The 24,971-nt window shown below is 35.6% G+C and overlaps 2 protein-coding genes and 1 long non-coding RNA gene across 16 annotated transcripts; 1 reads left to right on the forward strand and 2 right to left on the reverse strand.

Annotated features, from left to right (window-relative positions):
- The first annotated feature begins 841 nt into the window (after positions 1–841).
- Positions 842–9,195, forward strand: LOC130743151 (G-type lectin S-receptor-like serine/threonine-protein kinase At4g27290). The gene is made up of 7 exons (XM_057595273.1): positions 842–2,224; positions 2,382–2,501; positions 7,350–7,471; positions 7,566–7,776; positions 7,896–8,133; positions 8,376–8,526; positions 8,603–9,195. The coding sequence occupies exons 1-7, from the start codon at positions 928–930 to the stop codon at positions 8,906–8,908; spliced, it is 2,445 nt and encodes an 814-aa protein (XP_057451256.1). The 5' UTR covers positions 842–927; the 3' UTR covers positions 8,909–9,195.
- A 910-nt stretch (positions 9,196–10,105) lies between these two features.
- LOC130743150 (receptor-like serine/threonine-protein kinase SD1-8) lies at positions 10,106–14,127 on the reverse strand. Of its 3 annotated transcripts, none has more exons than XM_057595271.1 (7): positions 12,656–14,126; positions 12,407–12,520; positions 11,451–11,578; positions 11,146–11,356; positions 10,780–11,017; positions 10,539–10,689; positions 10,106–10,456 (listed from the first exon to the last, which is right to left on the reverse strand). In XM_057595271.1, exons 1-7 carry the CDS (start codon positions 13,962–13,964, stop codon positions 10,151–10,153), a joined length of 2,457 nt encoding a protein of 818 aa, XP_057451254.1. In that variant the 5' UTR covers positions 13,965–14,126; the 3' UTR covers positions 10,106–10,150. The 3 variants fall into 3 exon arrangements, 2 of the variants coding, with proteins under 2 accessions (XP_057451254.1, XP_057451255.1); XR_009021356.1 differs by having other exon boundaries at positions 10,383–10,456; positions 10,539–10,606; positions 12,656–14,127; XM_057595272.1 differs by lacking the exons at positions 11,146–11,356; positions 11,451–11,578 and having other exon boundaries at positions 12,656–14,127.
- Positions 14,128–16,146: 2,019 nt separating this feature from the next.
- LOC130743155 (uncharacterized) lies at positions 16,147–22,337 on the reverse strand. 12 transcript variants are annotated; one of them, XR_009021363.1, is made up of 13 exons: positions 22,079–22,335; positions 21,526–21,963; positions 21,344–21,440; positions 20,688–20,813; positions 19,345–19,444; positions 19,199–19,261; positions 18,874–18,995; positions 18,388–18,545; positions 17,693–17,941; positions 17,388–17,553; positions 17,155–17,220; positions 16,993–17,067; positions 16,147–16,758 (listed from the first exon to the last, which is right to left on the reverse strand). It is a non-coding gene; the product is annotated as an uncharacterized LOC130743155 (long non-coding RNA). The 12 variants fall into 12 exon arrangements; XR_009021369.1 differs by having other exon boundaries at positions 18,396–18,545; positions 19,199–19,444; positions 22,079–22,337; XR_009021370.1 differs by having other exon boundaries at positions 17,693–17,926; positions 19,199–19,444; positions 22,079–22,337.
- Positions 22,338–24,971: the final 2,634 nt, after the last annotated feature.

Here is a 24,971-nt window from a genome sequence, read left to right on the forward strand (position 1 = left end):
AATTCTCAAATTTCACCAAAACAATATCATCAAATCCCAGATTTGTGGTCGAAGAATTCAAGCTGGAGGGACATAAGGGAGAAGCTAAGGGTGGAGGTGGAGGACGCAGGAGGTGAATTAAAACCTCTGAAAATCAAGAGTTTCAACCAAGCTTGGGTAAATCTGGTACTTCGAACAATTTGTCTCACTTTCAATAATAGATCTGTTACTGGACGCTGAGGAAGTTACGTCTTAGGGATCCGTGCAATGATTTGTAGCGAGTCTTTGTGGTGTGTGGGATTGGGAGCATTGTTACCGGTCAACATGAACCTTGAGGATTAGATCTACTCAAGGTTGGTGTGTTCAACCCGAAAGCGACAATTTCATACATAATGAAGCTGGATCTAGTGTTCGCCGCTGATGAAAAATGCCTATGCTGAAGAAGGGTATCTAAATCTAGGTTAGATACGATCCGCTATGGTGGATGGTGTGAAATGTTTTGGGTTTAACTTTTTTCTATATATTTATCAATGATAAATTATTTAAACACCCTTTGGTCAATGGATGTACCAAAAAATAAAATGTGCACCCTAGTGGGCAGTGTAGATAGAAATGAAATTAAAAGAAATGAAGTGCAAATAAATTATAAAAAAAAAAAAGAAGAAATAGATGTGAATGAAATGAAGGTGAACTTAAACAATAATGAAATGTGTAGCATCAAACATTGCGTAATAGGATATGCACCGGTACTTAAATAACCACCATGCCATGTCTACGCAAATTGAATATGCAGCAATCTTTATTAAACTTATTCAAAGCAAAAACTACAAAAGTCATGTACGCTGACTTACTCCTTATGGTAATCTTACTCATTCAATATTGCAGCCGCCACAGCTCCAATTTATACCTCATCTCCCTGTATCCGAATAACCAATTTGTATCACACAAATGGACATTATCATCACATTCATAATCACACTTACCTACATACTCCTCCTTCTCCCTTACAAACTTTCCATAGCAGCTGACTCCATTCATTTGTCACAATCCATCACCGATGGCCAAACCTTGGTATCCCAAGATGGAACCTTTGAACTCGGTTTCTTCCGCCCCGATGCTAACTCTAACAGAACATACCTCGGTATCTGGTTCAAGAACATCCCTGTCCGGCAAGTAGTTTGGGTCGCAAACAGGGTCAATCCAATCACCGCCTCTGATAGCATCATGTTAACAATGAATAGCACAGGCAACCTCGTCCTCACTCAAAACAGCACCGCCATTTGGTTCACAAACATTCAACAACAAGCACTGAATAACAATCCAGTGGCTGTGCTATTGGACAGTGGCAATCTTGTGGTGAGAAATGACCGAGAAGGGTACTTGTGGCAGAGCTTTGACTATCCATCAGACACAATGTTGCCAGGGATGAAAATTGGAAGAAGCTTCAAACTGGGACAAGATTGGAAATTGACATCATGGAAGAGTCCACAAGATCCATCACCAGGTGAATTTTCATGGGGTTTAGTACTCCATGATTATCCAGAGTATTACATGATGAAGGGAAGAGACTCAAGAGAGGTTAAATTGTCCCGTTATGGACCATGGAATGGGAAACATCTTAGTGGGTTACCTGAGCTACGATACATAACATGGGTGAATTATGAGTTTGTCACCAACAAAGATGAAATCTTCTACAGGTATAGCCTCAACAAAACCAACTCGGTCATCTCAATCATAGTGTTGAACCAAACTACTCTGTTTCGCTATGTGTGGATTGAACAAGATCGAAATTGGAGGACATATCGGTCGTTTCCTAAGGACTTTTGTGATACTTATGGACTTTGTGGAGCCTATGGGAATTGTGTGATAACCAAAGGACAAGTGTGTCAATGTTTCAAGGGGTTTAGTCCAAAGTCGCCACAAGCATGGACAATATCAGACTGGAGTGAAGGATGTGTCCGAGATGAACCATTGAGATGCAATAGTGGGATGAACAAAGTTGGGTTTGTCAAATTTGAAGGGCTAAAAGTTCCGGATACAAAACATGCTTGGTTGAATGGAAATATGGGTCTTGAGGAATGCAGAGAGAAGTGCTTGAATAATTGCTCTTGTATGGCTTATGCAAATTCAAACATAAGTGGTGGAGGTAGTGGATGTGTCTTGTGGTTTGGCGATCTAATTGACATAAGACAGTTTGATGATGGTGGCCAAGATCTTTATATTCGGATGTCTGCTTCAATGTTAGGTAAATGATTAATTGAAGTTTGCTTGTCAACTATACTTTTTTTCTTTAGTTTTCCCATCAAATGTTCAGTTTCAACTTTCAACTTTGAAAGTTCTTGGTCACTTGGATCTGACTTTATTTATTTTTTATTATTCTTTTATCAAATTAAACCATGAAGAGGAAGGGACTGAACAGGGGAATGAAGGAAGGATTATAATTGCTATCATCATCGCTTCAATTTGTGGATTGTTTTTACCGTCTACTTGTTTTGCTTGGAGAGTTTGGAGGAAGATTGCTGGTAAATTTATTCTTCTAATCTTTTGCTAAAAGGATAACCACAAAAATTTCTATATATTTTTAAAAATACTATTATTTTCATGAGGAAGATCTGTGTATTTATTATTTTAATTTCTACAATTCGGCTTGAAAATGAGGTATATATGAAATTGCTTATAATATAAGTCAAGTAAAGGACAACCAATTTGATGTGAATTAGGCGAAAATAAAGAGGATATGGTAAGTAAAGGTAAGAGTGACAGAACCCGCAAAATAACAAAACTCTCCTTGTTAGAAAACATAAGCTAGTAATAAGCACAAGATTTCTCATATATGGGAGATAATCGTGTTTGCCGATAAGAAAGACATAACATAATATTAAAGGGAAAATCCATGAATGAGAAGGATTTGGAAAGAACAATGAATGGAAACCCTAAAAGTCCAATAAAGAAGGCCCATAGAAATTGAAAAGAGGAGACGAAAGAGGAAGAAATGATTTACAAAAAATACAAGGCTAAAACTTTACTCTTATAGGTTTAAGGTGTCTAATACCTAAAAGCAGACTAACCTTGTGAGAACATTTGGCTCCCACCATTAGACATGGTTAAACTTTTCCTTGAGAAAAATGAACACAACATGATTACTACCACATCCGACAATGAAGTCAGTGTGTATGGGATGAACTACGAAGAATGATGGAGGAAATGTAGAAAGAGATGAACAAACAAGGAGAAGAAACAAAGAAGTAATAAGCCAAAAGAGACGCATGCAGATGCAAATAGACGAGATGTAGCAACGACAAAATGAGGCAGTGGAGCATTCCTCTTACAATACCAGACGTGAAAGAAGAGAAGAAACACTACAAGTAAATAATAAATTACTGACGGCTAAAAACCGTCGGTACGCACTAAAAATTGTCGATAATTACGTTTTACCAATGGCCAACCGATGACCAACTACCCTTCTGTAAATGGCTCGTCGGTAATTGATTGTCGATGGTCGTACCAAAACTGTCGGTAATTACTGATGGTTCGTAGCCATCTGTAATTACCAAAGAAAACAATCGTTAGTATTTATTGACAGTCACTTATGTGGGAAATTACATATATTTTCTTTCTATTTTCCCTTCAACCCTTTGAATCCTTGGCCATTGAAGTTCTGCTCAAGCGTAAAGACGCTTCTCCAAACGCATAAGAGACCACATGCTGTGTTAACATCGGGATTAGCTATCCAATCAAAATCCTCATCACTCCAAATCGCGGGACAGAAAACGATATCAATCGAATCAGATTTGGACTCCTACAATAATAACATATCAATGATTCTGAAACCACTGTTCAGATCGTCACTCTGAGTAACCTTCGTGTTCAACTTACTCACCACTTCGTGATTATCTCTTCTGAGAAGATCTGTTTCTCCCACGGAAACAACAGTGTATTCCTTAGGAGAGGTAAGTGGGTCAAGGCCTGCAACTGAACCGCTTGTAGAAATGGGCCTGTTATTGTCGAGCCCAACACTTATCTTTCTCAAAACAGGTTGGGCCCAAATCACAACTCTCTCCACCTTTACACGTTGTCCCCTTAACCCTAACAATTGTTTCTTGGTCATCACGTGCTAAAACATTCTCAGAAAACCACTGACACGCTCCTTTCTCAAGAGATACAAGGTCAACTCTGCTTTTGGTTAGAAGAGGAATGTTTTGCACTTCAACCCCCGAGAGGATCCTCTGCATCTCACCCACCTCCTGACAATTTCTTGTAAGGTCAGCACCTAACTTCGTGTCACTTGTCTCCTTCCTCTGTTCCGGTTGCACGCTCGGCTCAGGCCTGTCACCGACGCATGAATTTTTTTTACCGCCCTCCAAGTCTCCGGAGATAGAGGATTATGTTTCCACCTCGGTGTTGAACCACCCACTGGACACCGACTCATCATCTGAATCATTCCTCTTGAGGCAGCAGCATCCCTCCACATGAGGAATCGTGCTACTCTCCTCTCCAAACCAGACACACTGAAGCTCTTATATTTCCACTTCAACTCTCTAGAGTGTAGTTGCTCGTCAAAAGAATGGGTTCTTATTTTTAACCTGGCCCACTCCAGCGGATTGAAAGCTTTGGTCTCCTCGTTTATGGCCACAAAGGTGCCACCACTTGGTTGAAGCAGTTCCGATTCCACAGGTGGAAGGGTACATCAACGCATATAACCCAGATCGTCCTGTGGTTCTGTACTAGTGATGGACTCCATGGTATTATTTCTTCAAATATATCCTCTAACCATTTATCCACCCCTTTTAAGGATTCCTTCAAGTCCTCATCATTGCACCTGTAAGAAGTACTAAGTTATCACCCATTGGGGGAGCCTTATGGCATTGAAACTTTCCAAGTTAAAACTTTCCTGCAGATTCTGGGTCTACTCATGACCCCTCAGCTTGCCTACCATGCTCCTTTCCAGCCACTTTTCAGGGGTCCCTTCGTGCTTGATTTGTTCAGCCTTCTCTGAGTGCATGTTCTTCATGATTCTCCAGCTCTTCCCGGGTTCGACTGTCAAGGATTTTTTCGAAGTCCAAGTTCCATCAACAAGAGCTTGTTTGTACGAGTGGGTACCTGACCCGTTCGCTCTAACTTGATGATTTCCAGGGTGTTGTTTGCTCTACTCCACATTCCCCTGCCAACGAGTAGCATCCGTCTTCCTCTAGACTTCTAGCTTTCTCTGGGCTCCCCCTTAGTCTCGCTGTTTGTTGAACCTTGGCACGTTTACGTGCATTTTCTCCCCTTCAATAAAGATTTGGTCAAGTTTATATTCCAAGCTTTTAGGATTCCTAACACTCAGGAATCTTACGAAGCCAAGCCTATGTCATGCCTTGGTCTTCTTGGTTGGGATGTAGATCTCCCACACCCTACCCGAATCCTGAAACAAATCCCACATCTCTCTCACCTTGCTCTGCCGGAAAGTGGGAGAAAAAGAACGACATGATTCTACCTTGGCTCTATTGTTTTTTTCCTCACAACGCGTTCCCAACCATCCTCCTCTCTTACTCTCTCTAGCCCTCATTCTCTCTTTAACTTCATAGAACTTGGTTTTGCTTGGATTGAACTTAGTTCCTCATTAGCTTGAAATGATTTTTGCTGAGCCTGAGCGGATCATGTTTAGGTTAGGTATATGGTCTTTAATCAATATACTATTAAAAATTAATCATTATAATTTTTTTTGATAGACAATAATAATTAATCATAATAAATGATTTGGAGTTCAATAATTTTCTTTAAATTAAGGCTTAATTGCACATTTGGTCCCCCACTTTTACATTTCCCACGATTTTGGTCCCTAACAAAATTTAATTGCATAATTCATCCCCCACAAATACTTCCGTTTGCATAAATGGTTTTCCGTCTAAAACTTAACGTTTTTGCTGACGTGGCTTTTTTAATTTATATTTTAATTGAAAAAAATAATTTGTTAATTAAACAACATTTTACTTGTTGCTATTTTGGTCCCTCTCCATCTACCACCAGTCCTCCTCCCCCTCAACCACAACTACTCCTCCTCCTTCCCAACACCAACCTTGACAAACAGCAACAACATCCGCCTAACTCCACCACCACAACCCACAACTTTCACCCTCTCTTGGCCAGAAATCATCAATCTTCAAACTCAAAACCCATCACCAAGCCTTCACCATAAACCACAAAAATCAATTTTCCCCTCATCCAACCCAGAAACACGGTTAGCAACCCACAACCCAGAACCCCACCATCGATTTCTCCCCCTCAACCTCATCCAACATAGAAATCCACCAGAAAACCACAACCCAGAAACTCAATACACACTTTGTTCTTCAACTTCTTCCTCCTTAATTCCTCCCTCACCCAATCCCAAAAAACCCAAATCGTAGATTAGCTTTCATGAGAGAGGTTGCAGGAGGTGCATCAATGGATGAGTTTTAGAATCGCGACCTTCAGAGGAGGAGGAAAGGAGATTGCGTTGTGGCTGTGCTCCACCGCTTTGCCCCAAATTGTGGATTTAGGGTTCAATTGGCGGCGGTGCCGGATCAGGGGAGATCGCATGGTGGCTGGGTGCTCTGCTACGGTGGCTCCATGAAGACCCAGAGGTTGATAATGGCGGAGGTTCAACTGGGTTGCAAATCCAAACTAATTTCTCCAGAAACTAGCCATAATCACTTGAGGATTTCTGTCAAATCCTGGAATTTTTTGTGTGTGGGATTTGAATCGGTGGAAGAAAAATGGAACAAGAGAAGGTTGTGATCTTTGTTGCAGTAACATGACTTTTCTCTTCTTATCTTTACTGTAGAAAAATTCAATTTGTTTTTTCTTCCTTCTTTCCCCGGTTTATTCATCGTTTTCATATCTTGGGGTTTTAATGTTTTTGTTTTCATTATTGTTGTTGTTAGTAAAAATGATGATTGTAGGGGAAGAATGATAAAGATAGAAGAAAAAATTTGGGAAGTTGACGAGGAGTGGTGGTGGGAGAGGAAAGAAGAGGAGTAGTGGTGGTTGAGGGGAGGAGTGGTGGTGAAGAGAGAGGACCAAAGAGAAACATTATTTGATTAAAATCTTATTATTTTTTAATTAAATATTATTTAAAAATGCCACGTCATCATTCCGTTAAAAGTTGGATGGAATCCAGACGAAAAACCATTTCTGCAAACGGAAGTATTTATGGGGGATGAATTATGCAATTAAATTTTGTTAGGGACCAAAATCGTGGGAAATGTAAAAGTGGGGGACCAAATGTGCAATTAAGCCTTAAATTAAATTAAATGCTATATGTTTCACATTTTAATTTTCTTGTCACACCAAAAACATTATCTACTTTAACTTGTTTTGATTTCTTCTTGGTTCTATCAATTTTGTAGAAAGATCTCATATGGCTGATATAGATCTCCCACTGTTTGATCTAGCAACAATTGTCATAGCCACAAATGGCTTCTCGATGAACAAAAAGATTGGAGAAGGTGGTTTTGGACCTGTATATTGGGTAAATAGATATTCCATCATTATTGGTACTAAAAACAACCAAAAATTATCAATGAATTATATGAAAGCATTGACTTATGTATGCCATTATACAGGGAAAATTAGCAACTGGTCAAGAAATTGCCGTGAAGAAACTTTCAAGCTTATCGGGACAAGGAATAACTGAGTTCATCAACGAAGTAAAACTAATTGCACAACTCCAACACAGAAATCTTGTGAACCTTCTAGGATGCTGCATTCACGGAAATGAACGAATGTTGATTTATGAATACATGGACAATGGCAGCTTACACTCGTTCATTTTTGGTACGAAATATCTTAAAACTTAGTTTTAGTTACATTGTCGTCTTAGAATATTAATGAAAGATGTATCATACATGAAGTTGAATTTCAACGTTTAATACCATATTTTGTTTGCAAAACAGATGATACAAAGAGTAAATTGCTAAAGTGGCATCAACGGTTCCACATAATATGTGGAATCGCTAGAGGGCTTTTGTATCTTCACCAAGATTCTAGATTGAGGATTATCCATAGAGATCTGAAAGCTAGTAATGTTTTACTTGATCAAGATTTGAATCCAAAAATATCAGATTTTGGAACAGCCAAAACTTTTGGAGGTGACCAGACTGAAGGAAACACAAAAAGAATAATTGGAACTTAGTGAGTTTTTAACTAGTCAACATCACATTATTATATCAATTTTAGTTTATTCATACTCTCTTTCTCTTCATATCAATTTCACCCACTTTCTTTTCCTATAACTAACACTCAGTATTTCTAATTTTTCTCTCTTCTATTTATATCTCTCTGGGTACGTGGGTGGAACTTTGTTGTGAACAAAATGTTTTTCTTATTATACATACATATATGAGACATATTTAATATGTAATGATTTCTTGCAGTGGGTACATGGCTCCAGAATATGCTACTAAAGGAATGTTTTCAATGAAATCTGATGTTTTCAGCTTTGGTGTTCTATTATTAGAGATTATATGTGGAAAAAGAAATAGAGCATATTATCATACAGATGACACTCTTAACCTTGCTGGTGAAGTAAGTATTTAAATACGTTTAGTTTACATATGTCAAAATATAATATAACAAATAATTAACTTCTTTGGTGTTTTAGGCTTGGACTTTGTGGAAAATGGGTAAAGCATTAGAGTTGATTGACTCAAATATAGTCGAATCATATGTTGAGTCTCAAGTATTGCGTTGCATGCATGTTGGCCTTCTGTGCATGCAACAAAATCCAAATGATAGACCTATCATGGCCTCTGTGATCTTGATGCTAGCGAGTGAGGTGGAATTGGAGGACCCGAAAGAGCCTGGTTTCTTTTATAGTAATATTTCAAATCAATCATCCTTACGCCAGAGTCGAAAGGATAGAAGTTCAGCATATGAAGTAACTATTTCTTCATTTGATCCTCGATGAAAATAATTTAGGGGGTCATATTTGTGTAAGTTATATACGAATACTTGTAAAGTCTAGTCTCTTTGCTCCTTAGTCTCCATTCTTCATATATAACCATAAAGATTCTTCTAGTCGTTTGAATCAGCTTTTTCTCCGAATTATCAGCGTTTGGGATCAGCATAATCTCATGATAAAACTCTTTGATGAGCCATCATGCAGAATATTTGTGTCTTTATATCTTTTCATATGTATTAAATATCCAAGACTCATTAAATATTTAAAAAGAGAAAAGCAGACACAATATTGCACTTGACGTTATCATGTCATATGAGAGGATCCAAATCCTAACATGAGAGGAAAACATCCAAAGCTTCTCCTTATGCATTTAGTGCTTGTGTCTTGTCTTCTAGAAAACTTGTACAAAAAGGTGAAGCAATTTGGATTAGGAATGTATGATCTTGACAATTGCATAAAGAAGGTGTACATGTCCTTTCCCTTTGCTTTGTTCTATGACGATATTGTTGTGATTAATTTTTCTCCTAGTTTGACAAGGATTAAATGATAAGCATGACGATTCTGACCGTTTCTTTAAGGATTGATCATTGTCTACTGACAAGAGCATATTATGAATATGTTCAAAATATCGATAGATTTACCATGACACAATTCAACATACAATTGTGATGAGTTTTCAAGCATGTAGTCTTCATTTTCGGTAGCTTAACATCTTTTTCTTGACGTATCTAGCATGAACTTCAAAATATGGTGAAGACTTCAAAACTTTATTTTTCACACCAACATATTCCAACAAAAACTTCAAAGTAGATAGTACTACAAAAACTTAAGTGTGTTATCATCAAAACACTACTTGGGGATATTAAGATCTAACCACTGTTAAGGTTTTGAGTTTATTTCAATCAATTTCTTAATTTATGTCTTTTGAGTTCTGTATATGGTATATGCCAAAATAGATGAATGTACCCTTCATTTGCAATTCTCTATACACTATTCCTTAATTTTTGTTTGACGATCCCAGTGACAATTTTAGGAGTAGTTTTGATGGATAAATCTAGAAGACTAGCACTTTTATTGGTAAAAGGTTTGAGTTCATGTTTTTTATTTTTTGCAGTATTTTTTTACCTGAATTATACATAAGAATAATAACAATTTCCTCAGGCAGAGCATACATGAATAATGGAAAAAAGTCAGTTCTTTTTGTTGGCGTGCTTGTAGCTCTTATGCATTTATGTCATATACGAATATTCATCGAGGACCAAATGAAGAAAAGGTTACATCATATGCTAAACTTCTATCCCTCCGACTCCTACTTAAACATGAATCAGGTGAAATATTACTATAAAAGAAACCAGGTTCTTTAGGCACCTCCAGCCTCATCTCACTCTCTAGCATTAGCATGACAGAGGTCATGGTAGGCCTATCGTTTGGGTTTTGTTGTATGCACAAGAGACCAACATGCATACAACGCAATACTTCCGAAACAACATATGAGTTTTCAATGTTTGAGTCAATTAACTCTGATGCTCTACCTTCTTTCCACAATGTCCAAGCCTGAATCAGGAAATAACTTATTTATTTATTATAATGAATTGAAATTTAACATACGTGAACTAAAATTAAATTAAATACTTACTTGACCAACAAGGTTAAGATTGTCATCTGTGTGATAGTATGCTTTATTTCTAATGCCACATATGATCTCTAACAATAGAACACCAAAACTGAAAACATCAGATTTTACTGAAAAAATCCCTTTTGCAACATACTCCGGAGCCATGTACCCACTGTAAGAAACCATTATAAATAAAAATATCATATATATGCATATATATATATATATATATTAACAAACATTTTAATAGTCAAACACTTACTAGGTCCCAATTATTCTCTTCGTGTTTCCTTCTGTCTGGTCTCCTCCAAAAGTTCTAGCTGTTCCAAAATCTGATATTTTTGGATTTAAATCTTGATCAAGTAAAATATTACTAGCTTTGAGATCCCTGTGGATAATCCGCAATCTGGAATCTTGGTGAAGATACACAAGCCCTCTACATACTCCACAAATTATGTTGAGCCGTTGAGGCCACTTTAGCAATTTACCTTTAATATTATCTGTTTTTCAAATCAAATACGTTCAAGTTTAGTATGGTGCATACGTCATTCATGTTTTTTTTTGAAAGTCATCATTAATGTTAATAATCAGAAATGTAATTAATACTAAGTTTCTTGATATTTCATACCAAAAATGAATGAGTGTAGGCAACCATTGTCCATGTATTCGTAAATCAAAATTCGCTCTTGTCCTTCAATGCAACAACCTAGAAGTCTTACAAGATTTCGGTGTTGAAGTTGTGCAATTAGTTTCACTTCAGTTATGAACTCAGTCATTCCTTGACTCGATAAACTTGAAAGTTTCTTCACGGCTATTTCTTGACCATTTGTTAATTTTCCCTACATAATGAAATTCATGAGTTAATGCTTTCATATGTTATTCATTCTTTTTAGTTGTTTTTTTAGTGCCAATAATGCTGGAATATTGATTTACCCAATATACTGGTCCAAAACCACCTTCTCCAATCTTTTTATTCATCGAGAAGCCATCAGTGGCTGCATCAATGGTTGTTAGATCAAACAGTGGGAGATCTATATCAGCCATATGCCTTTGAGATCTTTCTATAAAATGGAGAAAACGAAAAAAGTTAACACAAATTAAATTGCTCGTTTGACAAGAAAGTTAAAATGGAACATGGAATCATTCAATACAACTCATAGAAAATTATTTAACTTCAAATCATTTATTATGATTAACTCCAATAACATAGCATAAAGATCTATATTGACCTACAAGTCAATTTATTAGGTTTATCAAGTTAACCAAAGCACTCTAGTACTTAATTTACACCACCACACTTGTGTAATAAAGGATAACAATAGGTTTCAGACCTATTAAGTACCTGTACAAAATACACATCGCTAGCGGCGTAAAACCTGTTAGATGAGTATGTTCATGGATATAGCTAACTATCGACAAATATATATGGGTATGTGTACTAAATTATCCAACTTACCCACATAGTATGTGTGTATGTGTGTCAATAAGTCTCTAAAATTTAAAAAACCACTAATTTCTCTTAAATTTGATTTAATTTTTGAAATTTGAAATTACATCTACTAAAACTAAAACAACACCTAAAGTTAGTAAGATGAATACATGTCTAGAAATCAAGGCAATGACTTTGAGTTATATGCTAGCTAGGAACCCAATTCGTGTTGCTCTATAGTACCCTACATCCCTTATCCTCTCTATTTCTGGTTACAGGAACCAACTTGAGTTATATGCTAGGAGTGTAAGAAAAGTAATTTCACATGTGCATCATTCTCAAGCCTAATTGAAAAATAATAGATCTTCTTCACGACAAATAATATAATTTTCTAAAATCTATACAAAATTGTGTGGTTATCATGCATCTTAGTAAGAGAGTTAGGGATAAATAAACTTACCAACAATCTTCTTGTGGACTCTCCAAACAAAATAAAGACATGGTAGAAGCAATCCACAAATTGAAGCAATGGTGATATAAATTATAATCCTTCGTTCACGCCTGTGTTCAGTCCCTTCAAATTTTAATGTAACAGAAAAAAATAAAAAGTGAATAAAGTTAGATCCAAGAAGAGACCAAGAATATTCAAATGGGAAGATTAATGAGCAAACCATGGTTGGCTAGCATTTAACTTCGATAAAGCATTTACCTAACATCGAAGTAGGCATCCGAATATAAAGATCTTGACCACCATCATCAAAGTGTCTTATATCAATTAGATCGCCAAACCACATGACACAGCCACTACCTCCACCATTTATGTTTGAATTTGTGTAAGCCATACAAGAGCAATTATTCAAGCACTTGTCTCTGCATTCCTCAAGACCCATAGTCTCATTCAACGATGCATGTGCTGTATCCGGAACTTTAAGGCCACCAAATTTGATAAACCCATCTTTTTGCGTCCCATTGTTGCAGCTTAATGGTTTATCTCGGACACACCCTCCACTCCAATCGGTTAATGTCCATGCTTGTGGTGACTTTGGACTGAACCCCTTGATACATTGGCACATTTGTCCTCTTTTAATTATGCAATTCCCATAGGCTCCACAAAGACCATAAGTGTCACACTTGTCTTTAGGAAATGACCGATATGTCCTCCAAATTTGATCTTGTTCAACCCACACATAGCGAAACACAGTGGCTTGGTTCAACACTATAATTGAGATGACCGGGTTGGTTGTGTTGTAGCTATACCTGTAGAAACTCTCATCTTTGTTGGTGACAAACTCATAGCGATTTTGGAGAGGATCAGTAGAAGTTGTAAGGTATCTTATTTCTGGCACTCCACTAGGATTTTGGCCATTGAATGGTCCAAAACGGGACAATTTTATATTTGTTCCCTTCATGATGTAATATTCAGGATAATTATCATGGTGTAGTAAACCCCATGAAAATTCACTAGGGGATGGATCTTGTGGACTCTTCCATGATGTTATTTTCCAATCATGTCCCAATTTTAAGCTTCTTCCCAATTTCATCCCTGGCAGCAATGTGTCGGACGGATAGTCAAAGCTCTGCCACAAGTACCCTTGTCGGTCATTCCCCACCACAAGATTGCCACTATCCAATAGCACAGCCACTGAATTGTTATTCAGTGCTTGTTCCTGAATGTTTGTGAACCACACGACAGTGTCATCTTGTGTGAGGACGAGGTTGCCTGTCATGTTCACAGTTAACATGATGTCCTTTGAACCGTTGACTGGGTTGGCTCTGTTTGCAACCCAAACGACTTTCCGAACAGGGATGTTCTTGAACCAGATGCCGAGGTATGTTTTGATAGAGTTACCGTCCGGGCGGAAGAAACCGAGTTCAAAGGTTCCATCTTTGGACACCAAGGTTTTGCCATTGGTGAGGGGTTGTGACAAATGAATGGAGTCAGCTGCTATGGAAAGTTTGTAAGGGAGAAGGAGGAGTATGTAGGTAAGTGTGATTATGAATGTGATGATAATGTCCATTTGTGTGATACAAATTGGTTATTCGGATACAGGGAGATGAGGTATATCTCTATATATATGAACTAGGATTTTAGCCCGTCTCCGTGCAATGCACGGACGAGCAGTTCTTCAATTTATCATATTTATTCAATCAATTTATTTAACTCAATCTATTTAAATCACATACCAATTATTGTAACATTTACTAATCACAACACAAAATATGGCTTAACCGAAACATAGGCATCAACAACTAATTATAAACATTAATATGTACAACAAAAGTTGTTTTTTTATTTATCTTTGTCAAAATAACTTGAACACAATTACAATGTTAAAGTTTCTGTTATAAATATATGAAGCCTTATTGTACAAACTCACTCAAGCAATTGACCTACTTACACAAGAAAATGACCCCATGCTAGTCATGTAAACAAATGATGATCAAGTGAAAAAACTATTTTAATCTACTTTCAAGTATGATTACCTCTGAGAGCAGTTGGGGGTGAGTACATGAAAATCATGATTACTGTTACTTTTGTACTACTAATTAGTATATTATATGTACTGATAAGTCAAATAAGTAAATATCTTACCTGGATGCACAAAGAAGAAGATATTAGAAAATAAAATTTGTTAAATACCTATTTGTCACATGATCGAAGATATACAAAGAGATAGAGCTGAATGTCTCTTCTCCATGTTCGGCAATTAGCAGCAACAACGACGCTGACGGGAAGCCTAATTGCTGCACAAAGTGGGACGAACACAAGTTTGTCCATTGTTGAACAGAAAACGAAACAAAGCTCATATCACAAACAATGGAAGGCTGAAAAGGGAAGGAGAGAATAAGGAAGTTAATTTTATTATGACAAATTCACGTCTCTGGGAAAAGAAAAACAAAGATCATAGACCTGCCCTAACATTTAACAAAAAATTAAATTTCCTCATTCAACAAAAAAAATATTAGGCCGTCCAGAGTTTCAGAAAATTAATTGGCTCACAGAGCTAATTTCTAGTTAACCAAAAAAAATTAACATACTTACTCAAAAAAAAGAAAAATAACATAAGTTTCATAAAAAAAAACTCTACACGATTAGGAAAAATGAAAAAAATCATGCCCCACTCAGTTCACATGAAATAAGTGGACCATCACAACACTCAAGTAAAACAACTATCTTACATTTTTTTTAGAAATATCCTAGTTATCAAATAATGTTATTACATAATTCATCCACAAGTTTCGAACCCTGTACCATTCACACTTAACCCTTCTGATCCCCTACGTCAAATTAGTCCTATCACTTCGGCTGACATTCGAAGAAAATCCTAACTTTCACTTCATATTGAATTCCAAAGCTAAATAATATTAACTCTAAAATACTATGACATATAATAAGAAATATATTTCAATCTTCAAAGTGAATCAAAAAGATGCTCTTAATAGATCTATTTGTAACAGTGTTTCATCCACAAGCTTCGAACCCTGTACCATTCACACTTAACCCTTTCGATCCCCTACGTCAAATTAGTCCTACCACTTCGGCTAACATTCGAAGAAAAAATTAACTTTCACTTCATATTAAATTCCAAAGCTAAATAATATCAATTCTAAAATACCATGACATGTAGAAAATACCATGACCAAAAGTATGTAAAAACATACATATAGAAAAATCAATGAAGCTAACCTTCTCCATCTCTAGAGTCCTTTGCAAATCAACGGTGGTGACACCACATTGTCTTGAAAATGCTCTCTACCGTTCATACTTCGCTAGGATCTTAAAACCCAAGATACCAACAAGGAAAAAGTTGATCTTTTTTTCTCAAACTAATAACTTCGAGTGAATCATACCCCAAAAACAAAAAACCAAGCAAAAAAAAGAGAGAGAAGAAAATGGTCAGGAAATCCGCTGCAAGCCCGCGACCCAGAATGAAACACTTAATTGAGGAGGAAACGGAAAATAAATCAGTTTGCTACTGTCTACAAAATTTTGGACCAAGCAACAACTGAATTATGGGAGTGCAAAGATAACCCACATTGACTTTTTATATTCAGACAACCAATACACAGGAGGACTCGATTAGAAAAGTAGGTAACCTGAACACCTATAATATATTTTACCAATAAACATCTACCATTGGAATTTTTTCTATTGAAACGTAGATTCGGCTGTCAAAAAGTAAAATCAAAATTGCAATCTGAAAAACAACATGAACACATTTCATTTAATCACAATATGTTACATAGGTGGGCTGCTAAATAAGTTAGCTTAAAAAGTCATTCCCAAATATAAAAAATCATCTCTTTTGTGACTCAGAAGTATTGGTTGGGCAAGCTGACTTTTAGCATAACATCTTCTTGGGATGAATTTGCAGGTCTTTGACTCATCAAACTCCAACAATTGCGCAAGTAAAAGCGAAAAAAGTAAATGGCAGGTCTTTTAGAATCTGCTATCTCTGCATGCATTCCTCAAAACCAAGTATTTTGCAGCCTTTATTTCTTCCTTGTGTTGATTACTTCCACCTGAACCATGGAAGCTGCTTATGTCGTCTCAAACAAATCTTCAGATTCCTTGATTTTTCCAGTTAGAGATGCAAACTCCTCAACTTTCAGTATCATTTGAATCTTAAACTGAGACTTCTACCTTTTTCATGTGAGACAACATTCTCAATGGCTTTTTGATCTACCGTTTTTGCTTTTACAACTTGTTTGCAAGAAAAGCTCTAGCTTCTGCTCCATTTCTTCTTCTTCAAATTTTTCCTCAAGGGAAGCCCAGGGAGGTTTCTTCTTCAGAAACTTGCTGTAGTGTCTCTGCAGTTTCACAAAGAGAGAGAAAGAAGTTCAGAAGTTCAGCAAATAAAAAAAACCCAATGGTGACAACTATATTATTGAACTAATCCACCATGAGCAAGCTCTACCTGTAGAGATACAAATTTAAACAATATCAGCAATTCATTGAAGCTATCTTGTTTTTCCCCCAACTTTTGGTAGGAGTAATTGCAGTTGTCAGAACAATAAAGCTTGTAATTGTAAGATATAACCAACCTGTAAACAGTGACCATCAAAATCATAACCATCGCACCCACGAATTGCATCCTCAGCATCTTGAGTGTCTTCAAACTGCAATACAGTGCCCTCAATTAGGATAAACCAAAATATAAAGAAATAGACAGAAATTCATATCAAACTTTGTAGATGCAGACTCACCTCTACAAACGCATAGCTAGGAGGCCTTGGCGGAACCTTTAGGTCAATATGAGTTATTTTTCCATACTACAAATACAAAGTGAAATTTATAAGCATATGACAACCAGCCTGAAAATCAAGAAACAACGTAGAAAAACCCAATATAACATTAAAAAGATGGTCAACCAATAAATTGGCTAGGAAAATGAACATTGGGCATATAATTTAGATCGTGCATGAGCTAGGTCACTAACATATCCTTTGTCTTCATTTGACCCCAATAATGGATTGGATCGAAACGACTTTCCAGTTGAACCCCTTTGTGTCTATGAATTTCTGACTGCGCGAAATCTCAGTAGCCAATTTTTCATTTTTCATTCTGAATTCCAAATATGATGGAAAAGGAAACAATAGAAAAACCTGATAATTTCCAATTATAAAAAACATATTCAACTTACCAATTAATAGAAGAAGAAAAAAATGTGAAAATTGGAAAAAATGACTTGAACAACTATAACCCTGTAACTATGAAACATTCTTAATAAATGCACTTATTTACCTATAAGAAAGCCAAGTGCAGAGAAAACCCCACTGCAGCATTTTTCTGATTCCAATCACTGAAGGTTGTAAAGCTCCATATGTAACCAGTCGTTATTACTATGGCTAGATGCTCTAACACATGAGATATGTGTCCTTTGAATACAACACTAAACCATCGGAGTTTCCCCTCCTCTTCTTTCTTCTTTGTCTCATTTCTCCTTGTAAAAGAATTCTCTCATGATTCTTTTTCGTCCTATTAAAAGGTAAACTGCAATAAACCACATTATATAGATCCAAGTCGTCACATATATCTTTTTAAATCTAGATTTGGGAATATAAGCTACACTTAACTTAATCAATGAATCATTGGAGGATTGATAATGCTACTTGGGTGATGAAGAAGTTAAAAAACCAATTAATAACTATATAAAGAAGAAGAAGAAAATAAGATTGATGAAAGACCTTTTATGATGGAGAGTAACATCAAGCCACATAAAACATATTGCCTTGGAAAAGTTAAGGGAGGGAATAAAAACAGAAAACCTAGTCTCACACGGAACAAAACCCTATCCTTTACCACCAGGCAAGCATTTTAATGGTTCTATTCTCTTAAGCTGATATCCATATAATCAAAACTCCAAAAATTTATGGAAACTAAATTTCATGGGGATTGGAAGTTAAGTTAAATGTGATGTGATGCCAATTTAATGGTACCTGCGTACTTGGGAGTTATAGGAGATCCCATGTCTATAGAAGATGCAGCTGGAAGCAATGTGCTAGTACTGGCTTCTTCAACTCTGCCTCTGCCTCCCCTTGGTGACCAGTGCTTTCCCTCTGAAATCCTGAATCGTCATTGTTCTCCTATCCAAAAGCTGAAACCCAAACAAATAAGAAATTCAAGCTGAGAACATGGGTGAAAAGAAAAGAGAGTCCCAAAAGTAAACTTGCTATTAATATCATGAAACCCACACTAAAAAACACCCCCTTGAAAGTTTAGAGCTGAAAAAATATCCACAAATAAATCACCAATAGTAGGTTATTTTCCCCAAAAACTAAGCTACATTTCTGTATCTTTTGAACCAGAATTTAACATAATAACATCCTTCACGTACATATCTTACTCAACCAGTACAAAAAATTTACATCATAAATTACAGTCACATGTTAAACTGCAAATGTCATTTTTATCTACATCTTTACCTAGAAGTTATGAGGTTGCGCTTGTAGATCAACAAAATATTACAGGATAGCGGCATGGTTAAATTACTTCATACTTGATGCTGAATAAGTTTCATTTCTAGAAGAAAAGTGTCAGCAGTTGGCTGCAATGGACATATATAGCACACATCAAGTTATCAAAACATGAAGAATAAGTTATATAACAAACCAATGATAGTTATAAACCCACTTATCAGTTATGAATTATGATCAAAGCTTGGCCTGCTGACATTCTGCTAAAGTAAAATAAAAGAAGAAAAAAGGTACATAGAAAATAGCACTTTGCAAATAATCTGAATGTATCAACCTGCATACTGAAGTTTGTCATGTTGGCCCACCACCAAAACCCAAATCGCCACAAATGCATTCACTATGTACATTAAAGTCCAGTTAGGGATGAAGAATAGCAATTTCTCTGCAGCATTTTCTATCTTGTAGAGGAAGAACTCTAACCCAAGAAAAGCACAGCAAAAAAAAAAACCAGATCTGACAATCCTATTCCAACCACGAACACCACACACACTCCTCCACATCAAGAAGCTAGGTATGAGAGCTACCTCCACCAAAAACAAAAATTAATCACACAGACTTTTCAACCATTAATTGCAATAATACAGGAATGCTTATGACATTTGCAATCTCAGATCATATAGGAACTAAACTACCAGAAAGTATTGAAGAAATAGCCGAGCCAAAGTTGGGAAGACAAATAGGTATTTTGAGACTTGAGCGAGCAGAAGAGAGTCATGTGCAATTGTACATTGGGAGTATAAATCAGAACTGTTTATCTTAATCCAATGGCTATCATTTATTGCTCTCGTCTTTCACAATAAAACACTCCTCTCACTTGATATGTCCTCGTTTTAACTGTTTTATTATGATTATAATTATTATACAATAACGTTGTTATTGTTAGATTATGCTGCAACACTCGAAATACGCCAATGATTAAAATATATATGAATGTAGAATTTGATTGAGCAAATGTAACTTTAAAAAGCTCATTTAATTCAATTAGTTTTCAAACAGATGCAATAGAACACATAAGACCATACGTAAAAATAAGTACATTCAATAAACACTTCCAAGGCATAATCAACATGAATGACATTGCTGCCTATATGTTACTTAAAACACATCCTCATTTAAGTGCTTATAAATCTACCATACGGGATTACATGCTCCTAACTTTGGAAATCATGAAATGTATTCCAATTAATGATCATTTGTGATTTAATCATGGAATGAAAAACTTAGATCAACTGTTATTCTAATCCATACCAATACCAAATTTCAAATAATGATTTATAAATGAGGTATAAAACAAATAAATAACCCACAGATCTTTACTAATTAACCGTGAACACATTGCTTGGTTTAGACTCAAAAGTATGACCATAAAGATTAATGGTAAATTTTGGCATACTGTGCGATTGGAAAACCTTAGTTGAACAAATATAAAATTAAAGAGCTGGTAGAATTCAAATAATTTTCATATAGATAAGGAAGAGGCAGAGACAGGAGAATTAAAAATCTTTATGAACCGAGTTAATCTTGATATTTTGCAGAAATAAAATAAAACTGGAATGGTGCTATGGCCTAAATTTTTTAGTTACAAACTCCATGATCAAAAAAGGAAAATAGATTAAGTAAGGTATCAAAGACTACTACATTATCAATTCTGCATCAACTTGGTATCAGATTGTTGCTAGGTTAACTAAATAAAATTTTAATAAAATGCACAAGCACAAGTCTAAAATATAAGACCACATACATACTATAACACTTGTGTTTACCTTCTCAATCTGTGACATGTCCAACATTAGCTCATCCGTTGGAGAACCCCCATTTCTCCATCATTGATTTAGAAAGCATAATCTTATAGTCTGTACTACGCAGCTTTTTCTCAGTTACAAAAGGCTCTGCAATGAAACAGTCCAAAGCTTCAGCAGAAAAATTTAACACATTAAAACATGCCAAATTAATATTATGAAAGAACCAAGTTATCCAAGGTGACAAGGCCAACAGATCTATAAATTCCATCTACCACAAGTGTTTGTCTGTAGAAATCAGCTTTTCAGCTAAGAACTCTCTCTACAAAGTTTTGTTTATAGACTTCTTCTCAATACAAAATAAGATAATCTAAAAACACAATGGGTGGAAGTGATACTTTTAAATTAAATAATATGGTTCAGCAGTGATTTAAGATACCCCTAAATTTTTCTATTTTTCAAATATTATAAAGGAAAAGACATCATTTACTCCTGTTTTAGTTATTTTCCACAAGTATATATGTTCTAAGGGCATAGTAAAAACTACAGGCCACTTAAAAGAACAAGCAGATTAAATACAAGAGGCAGCAGATAATTAGCATTGCTCTCTCTTGGTTATGCATAATATTTGAATAAAAGACACATCATGGTCTGAGGTTTAAGTAGAGAACACACTGCACCTTCTGCAGAACACGCTTATACTCCACAAGTTCATTGCAATTTTTCACCATTTGCATTCATCTCAGTTAACTCTAACTCGATCTCTAAAAGTTTTACCTATTACAAGGCGAACATATGTCAGCTCGTAAAGTAAATTAAAAGAAAGGAGAAAACAACTTTGTCAACAAACATATTCACATACCTCAAGGTTATCAATGTTCACAACAACCTGTGTTGCAGACAGTTTTGGTGAAACACCTGCCTTCAACATTTGTTCCTTGAAAAATCGTAATTCGCGAGCCATCTCTCAACATTTTTTTATCTTCAAAAGGACCGATATTGATCCCCCAAACATAACCAAAAGCATATCCGTATTTTATATTTAAAAAATAATCAAAACAAAGAGAAGGAAACACAATGAGCTAGGAGGACAACAAATCCTACTTAATTGAAGAGGAAAACACAAAATGGGAAATATAAGAGCATAATGGAGAAAAAAACTGCCCAATCCAATCACATGTCTGTTAAGGGAACCTGAACCTCCTTTCAAACATCATATACTTCACACCACATAGATGCTACCCACTCTTAGGCTAAATCAACTTTGTGCCAAAAAACTTCCTTAAAGACAGCTTATGCTCTGAACATACAATTAGTAAATGCAGCAAAAGTTAAAATTTAAATTTGTGCATGAATGTAAGAACTGAAGGTCACACAAGTATAGATATAAATCAAAAACAGGATAAAGATATAACCTCTGCATCAATTAGGATGAGATGAATAGGATATGGTCTTGAAGAATGGCAGGACGTTGTGCTGATGATGCGAGATGACGAAGATGGTTCAGAAAGGCTGAGTTGTGTTGCCGTGTTGGATGGGTTGGAAGCGAGATGACGGAATGCAAGAGAAGAGAAGAAGTTGGAAGAAGGTTGATCATGTGAGATGACGGAGATGATTCAGAAAGACTGAGCTGTGTTGCCGTGTTGGATGGGTGTAGCCGTGTAGGTACTGGACTTGGACTAGGGCCCATTAAAATAATAATGCAAAAAGGAAATCAAGAAAAAATAAAAAAACCAGGATAAGATGAAAAACGGTTGAGAATTGAGATTGAAATTGAAATCAATGGCCAAGATGAAAAGTTCTCTTATGAATAGTGAATTCATGTCTCTCTTTTAAGTTGTAGTAGATAGATGTATTGAACAATTATATGTTCACATTTCACATCTTTATCTATTACATTATGATATATTATCTCATTAAATTCACAGTAATGATATATACACACTTTATTTTTAAAACACTTCATTTCCATCTCTTTTTGTTTCTATCTTTCTTCTTTTATCATCTATCACATCTCATACTTTCTCTCTCTTACTTTTTCTTTTCTTCCTATCTTTCTCATCATTCCACCTCTTCCACCTTAAAAGAGAGGTGTGTAAGTAACATTACTCATTCATAGATTCATTCATTCTGTTCTACTTCTATATATCTATCTTCAACAGGTTCCGTACGCTGAGAGGTTTGAATAAGTAATTTCTTATTATTGAATGAGTTAACGCCGAGAATATAATATTACGTTTGATAAGTAAGTCAGCCGGCCGCACATGGCTTTTGGGATACTTCCTTTCTATGTCTTCAAACTAATTATTTCTTGGAAAGTGCTGAATAGTACTGTACCATTTTTTAGGAATCTCTACCTGGCTCAATCAATAACATATCATTGATTTTGTCTTTATCCAATTTCAAAGACACCCTGGATTCAGTCCAATCATTAAACTCTTTGTCCCAATTGGTTTCCTAACAACAAGGAAAAGCTAAATTTTTTTTTGAGCAAGCTCTTATTTTTTAGTCGATGATGAATGTGTTTACTTATTATAATCTAATCCGTATACTTTAGAAATGTACTTTATGTATCTCTGGATATGTAACCGTCGGTCAAATTAGTCCTTAATTAAGTTTTTTATTGATCCCTCAAACAGAAATGTTCAAATGATTAATTTTTTTTCTACGCAAGCATCTTGCGTTGCACATCGTCTTTTTCCCTCCTAAAAAATATTGTCAAACATGTCCCTAGATACGTGTTCACGTTTCATTGGTTAAAAAGTCGGGCAAATCAATTCCTGTCACCTTCCTCTAGAAACCAAGAGTGTCTTCCTCTCTTACCCATCACTAATATTCACTTTAGAAATTGTTTTGGTTAAATTTTAAATTTTCTCAGGTCAAGAGTGAGATAAAATATATAAAAAAGAAAATTGAGAGAATGAAAAATCAAGAGATATATGATGGGGGAAAATTGAGATATATGATGATATTCTTTTGCCATAGTTTTTAGGATGTTAATAAATGAAATGTTTTTGCTTTTTTTTATGGATCAGTGTCCTCTTCATTGAAAATTTTCTCAAGGTTTTTCAAATTAAAATTTTGTGTTTGTATCTTTTTAGATTTTTTAAGTAAATACGGAGAGAGATAATGTTTCAATAATTGAGATATATGATGAAATTCTTTTGCCATAGTCTTTTTTATATTATTTCTCTGTCGGGTTAATTATGAGTAGAATTGTTATGTGAATATATAGATTTTAATTTATATGTTGGAGTACTTTTTTTGAACTAATTGTTGGAGTCCTTGACCCTTCCATTCTTACGTTGGAAGATTATATAGCTTTCATATTCATGTCTATTGTATATTAATTCCTACTTTTTATAAGAAAAACTTTGGAATTTTTTTTGTCATTTTTATAAAAAATATTCTTATAAAATTCAGTCAAATAATTCATTTCAATGCAAAGAGACATATTCCCCATGCAAAATTTTGGAGGGAAGTTGCAAGCACGTAATATGTATTGTCAACATTTATGGTAATTAGCATGATTGTGTTAGGAAATCGTCATAGAGAGATAGAAACAGAGACACAATCACAACACAAGAATATAACGTGGAAACTCAAAATCCGGAAAAAAAAAACACGGGCGTTGTCTAAACCGACAACCAGAGAATAAACACTATGTGAAAATTATTACAACACACATACATTTCTCTCAACCACCCCAATAACACCCAATACACACACTCACACACTCCAAAGCTATTATCTAAACAACATCTCACAACACTCTAAGACAAAAGTATAAGAGAAACAACAAATAATAGCTTAAAGCATGAGAAGCTACATTTTGCTGAAATTACTCTCTAGTGTGGGATGAATTTCCTTCAACCTTGCACTCCTATTTATAGGTGCAAGGCAAGCATTAATTCTCCCAATGCTAGCTATCAATAGCTTCTCCAATTTCAACAAATGCAGCACCGTTCCCTTACTTTCATGCCACTTTATTTTCAACCTCTTTGACTTTTAATGGCATAACATTAACATTGGGTGGCTGGCGGTTAAAACGGTACATTTGACTAACAATCTCTCACTTGAAGTTGTTGACTTCAGTCGGTCTTCACACATCAACAAGTGAGTCAACACCATATCACATTTTGTATGACAATCACCCACTTAAAGACACTTTTGGTATACTTGGAAAAGTTTTCCATCTTCTCATGTGAGTCAACACCGTATCACATTGTACTCCCACTCAACATGCACCTTCTGCTTCCATCGAGTTCATCGACAATCATTGTCTATATCGACAATCATAACTTTCAT

This window comes from Lotus japonicus, chromosome 3 (assembly GCF_012489685.1).
Source record: "Lotus japonicus ecotype B-129 chromosome 3, LjGifu_v1.2".
In the NCBI taxonomy this organism is placed as follows: Eukaryota; Viridiplantae; Streptophyta; class Magnoliopsida; order Fabales; family Fabaceae; genus Lotus; species Lotus japonicus.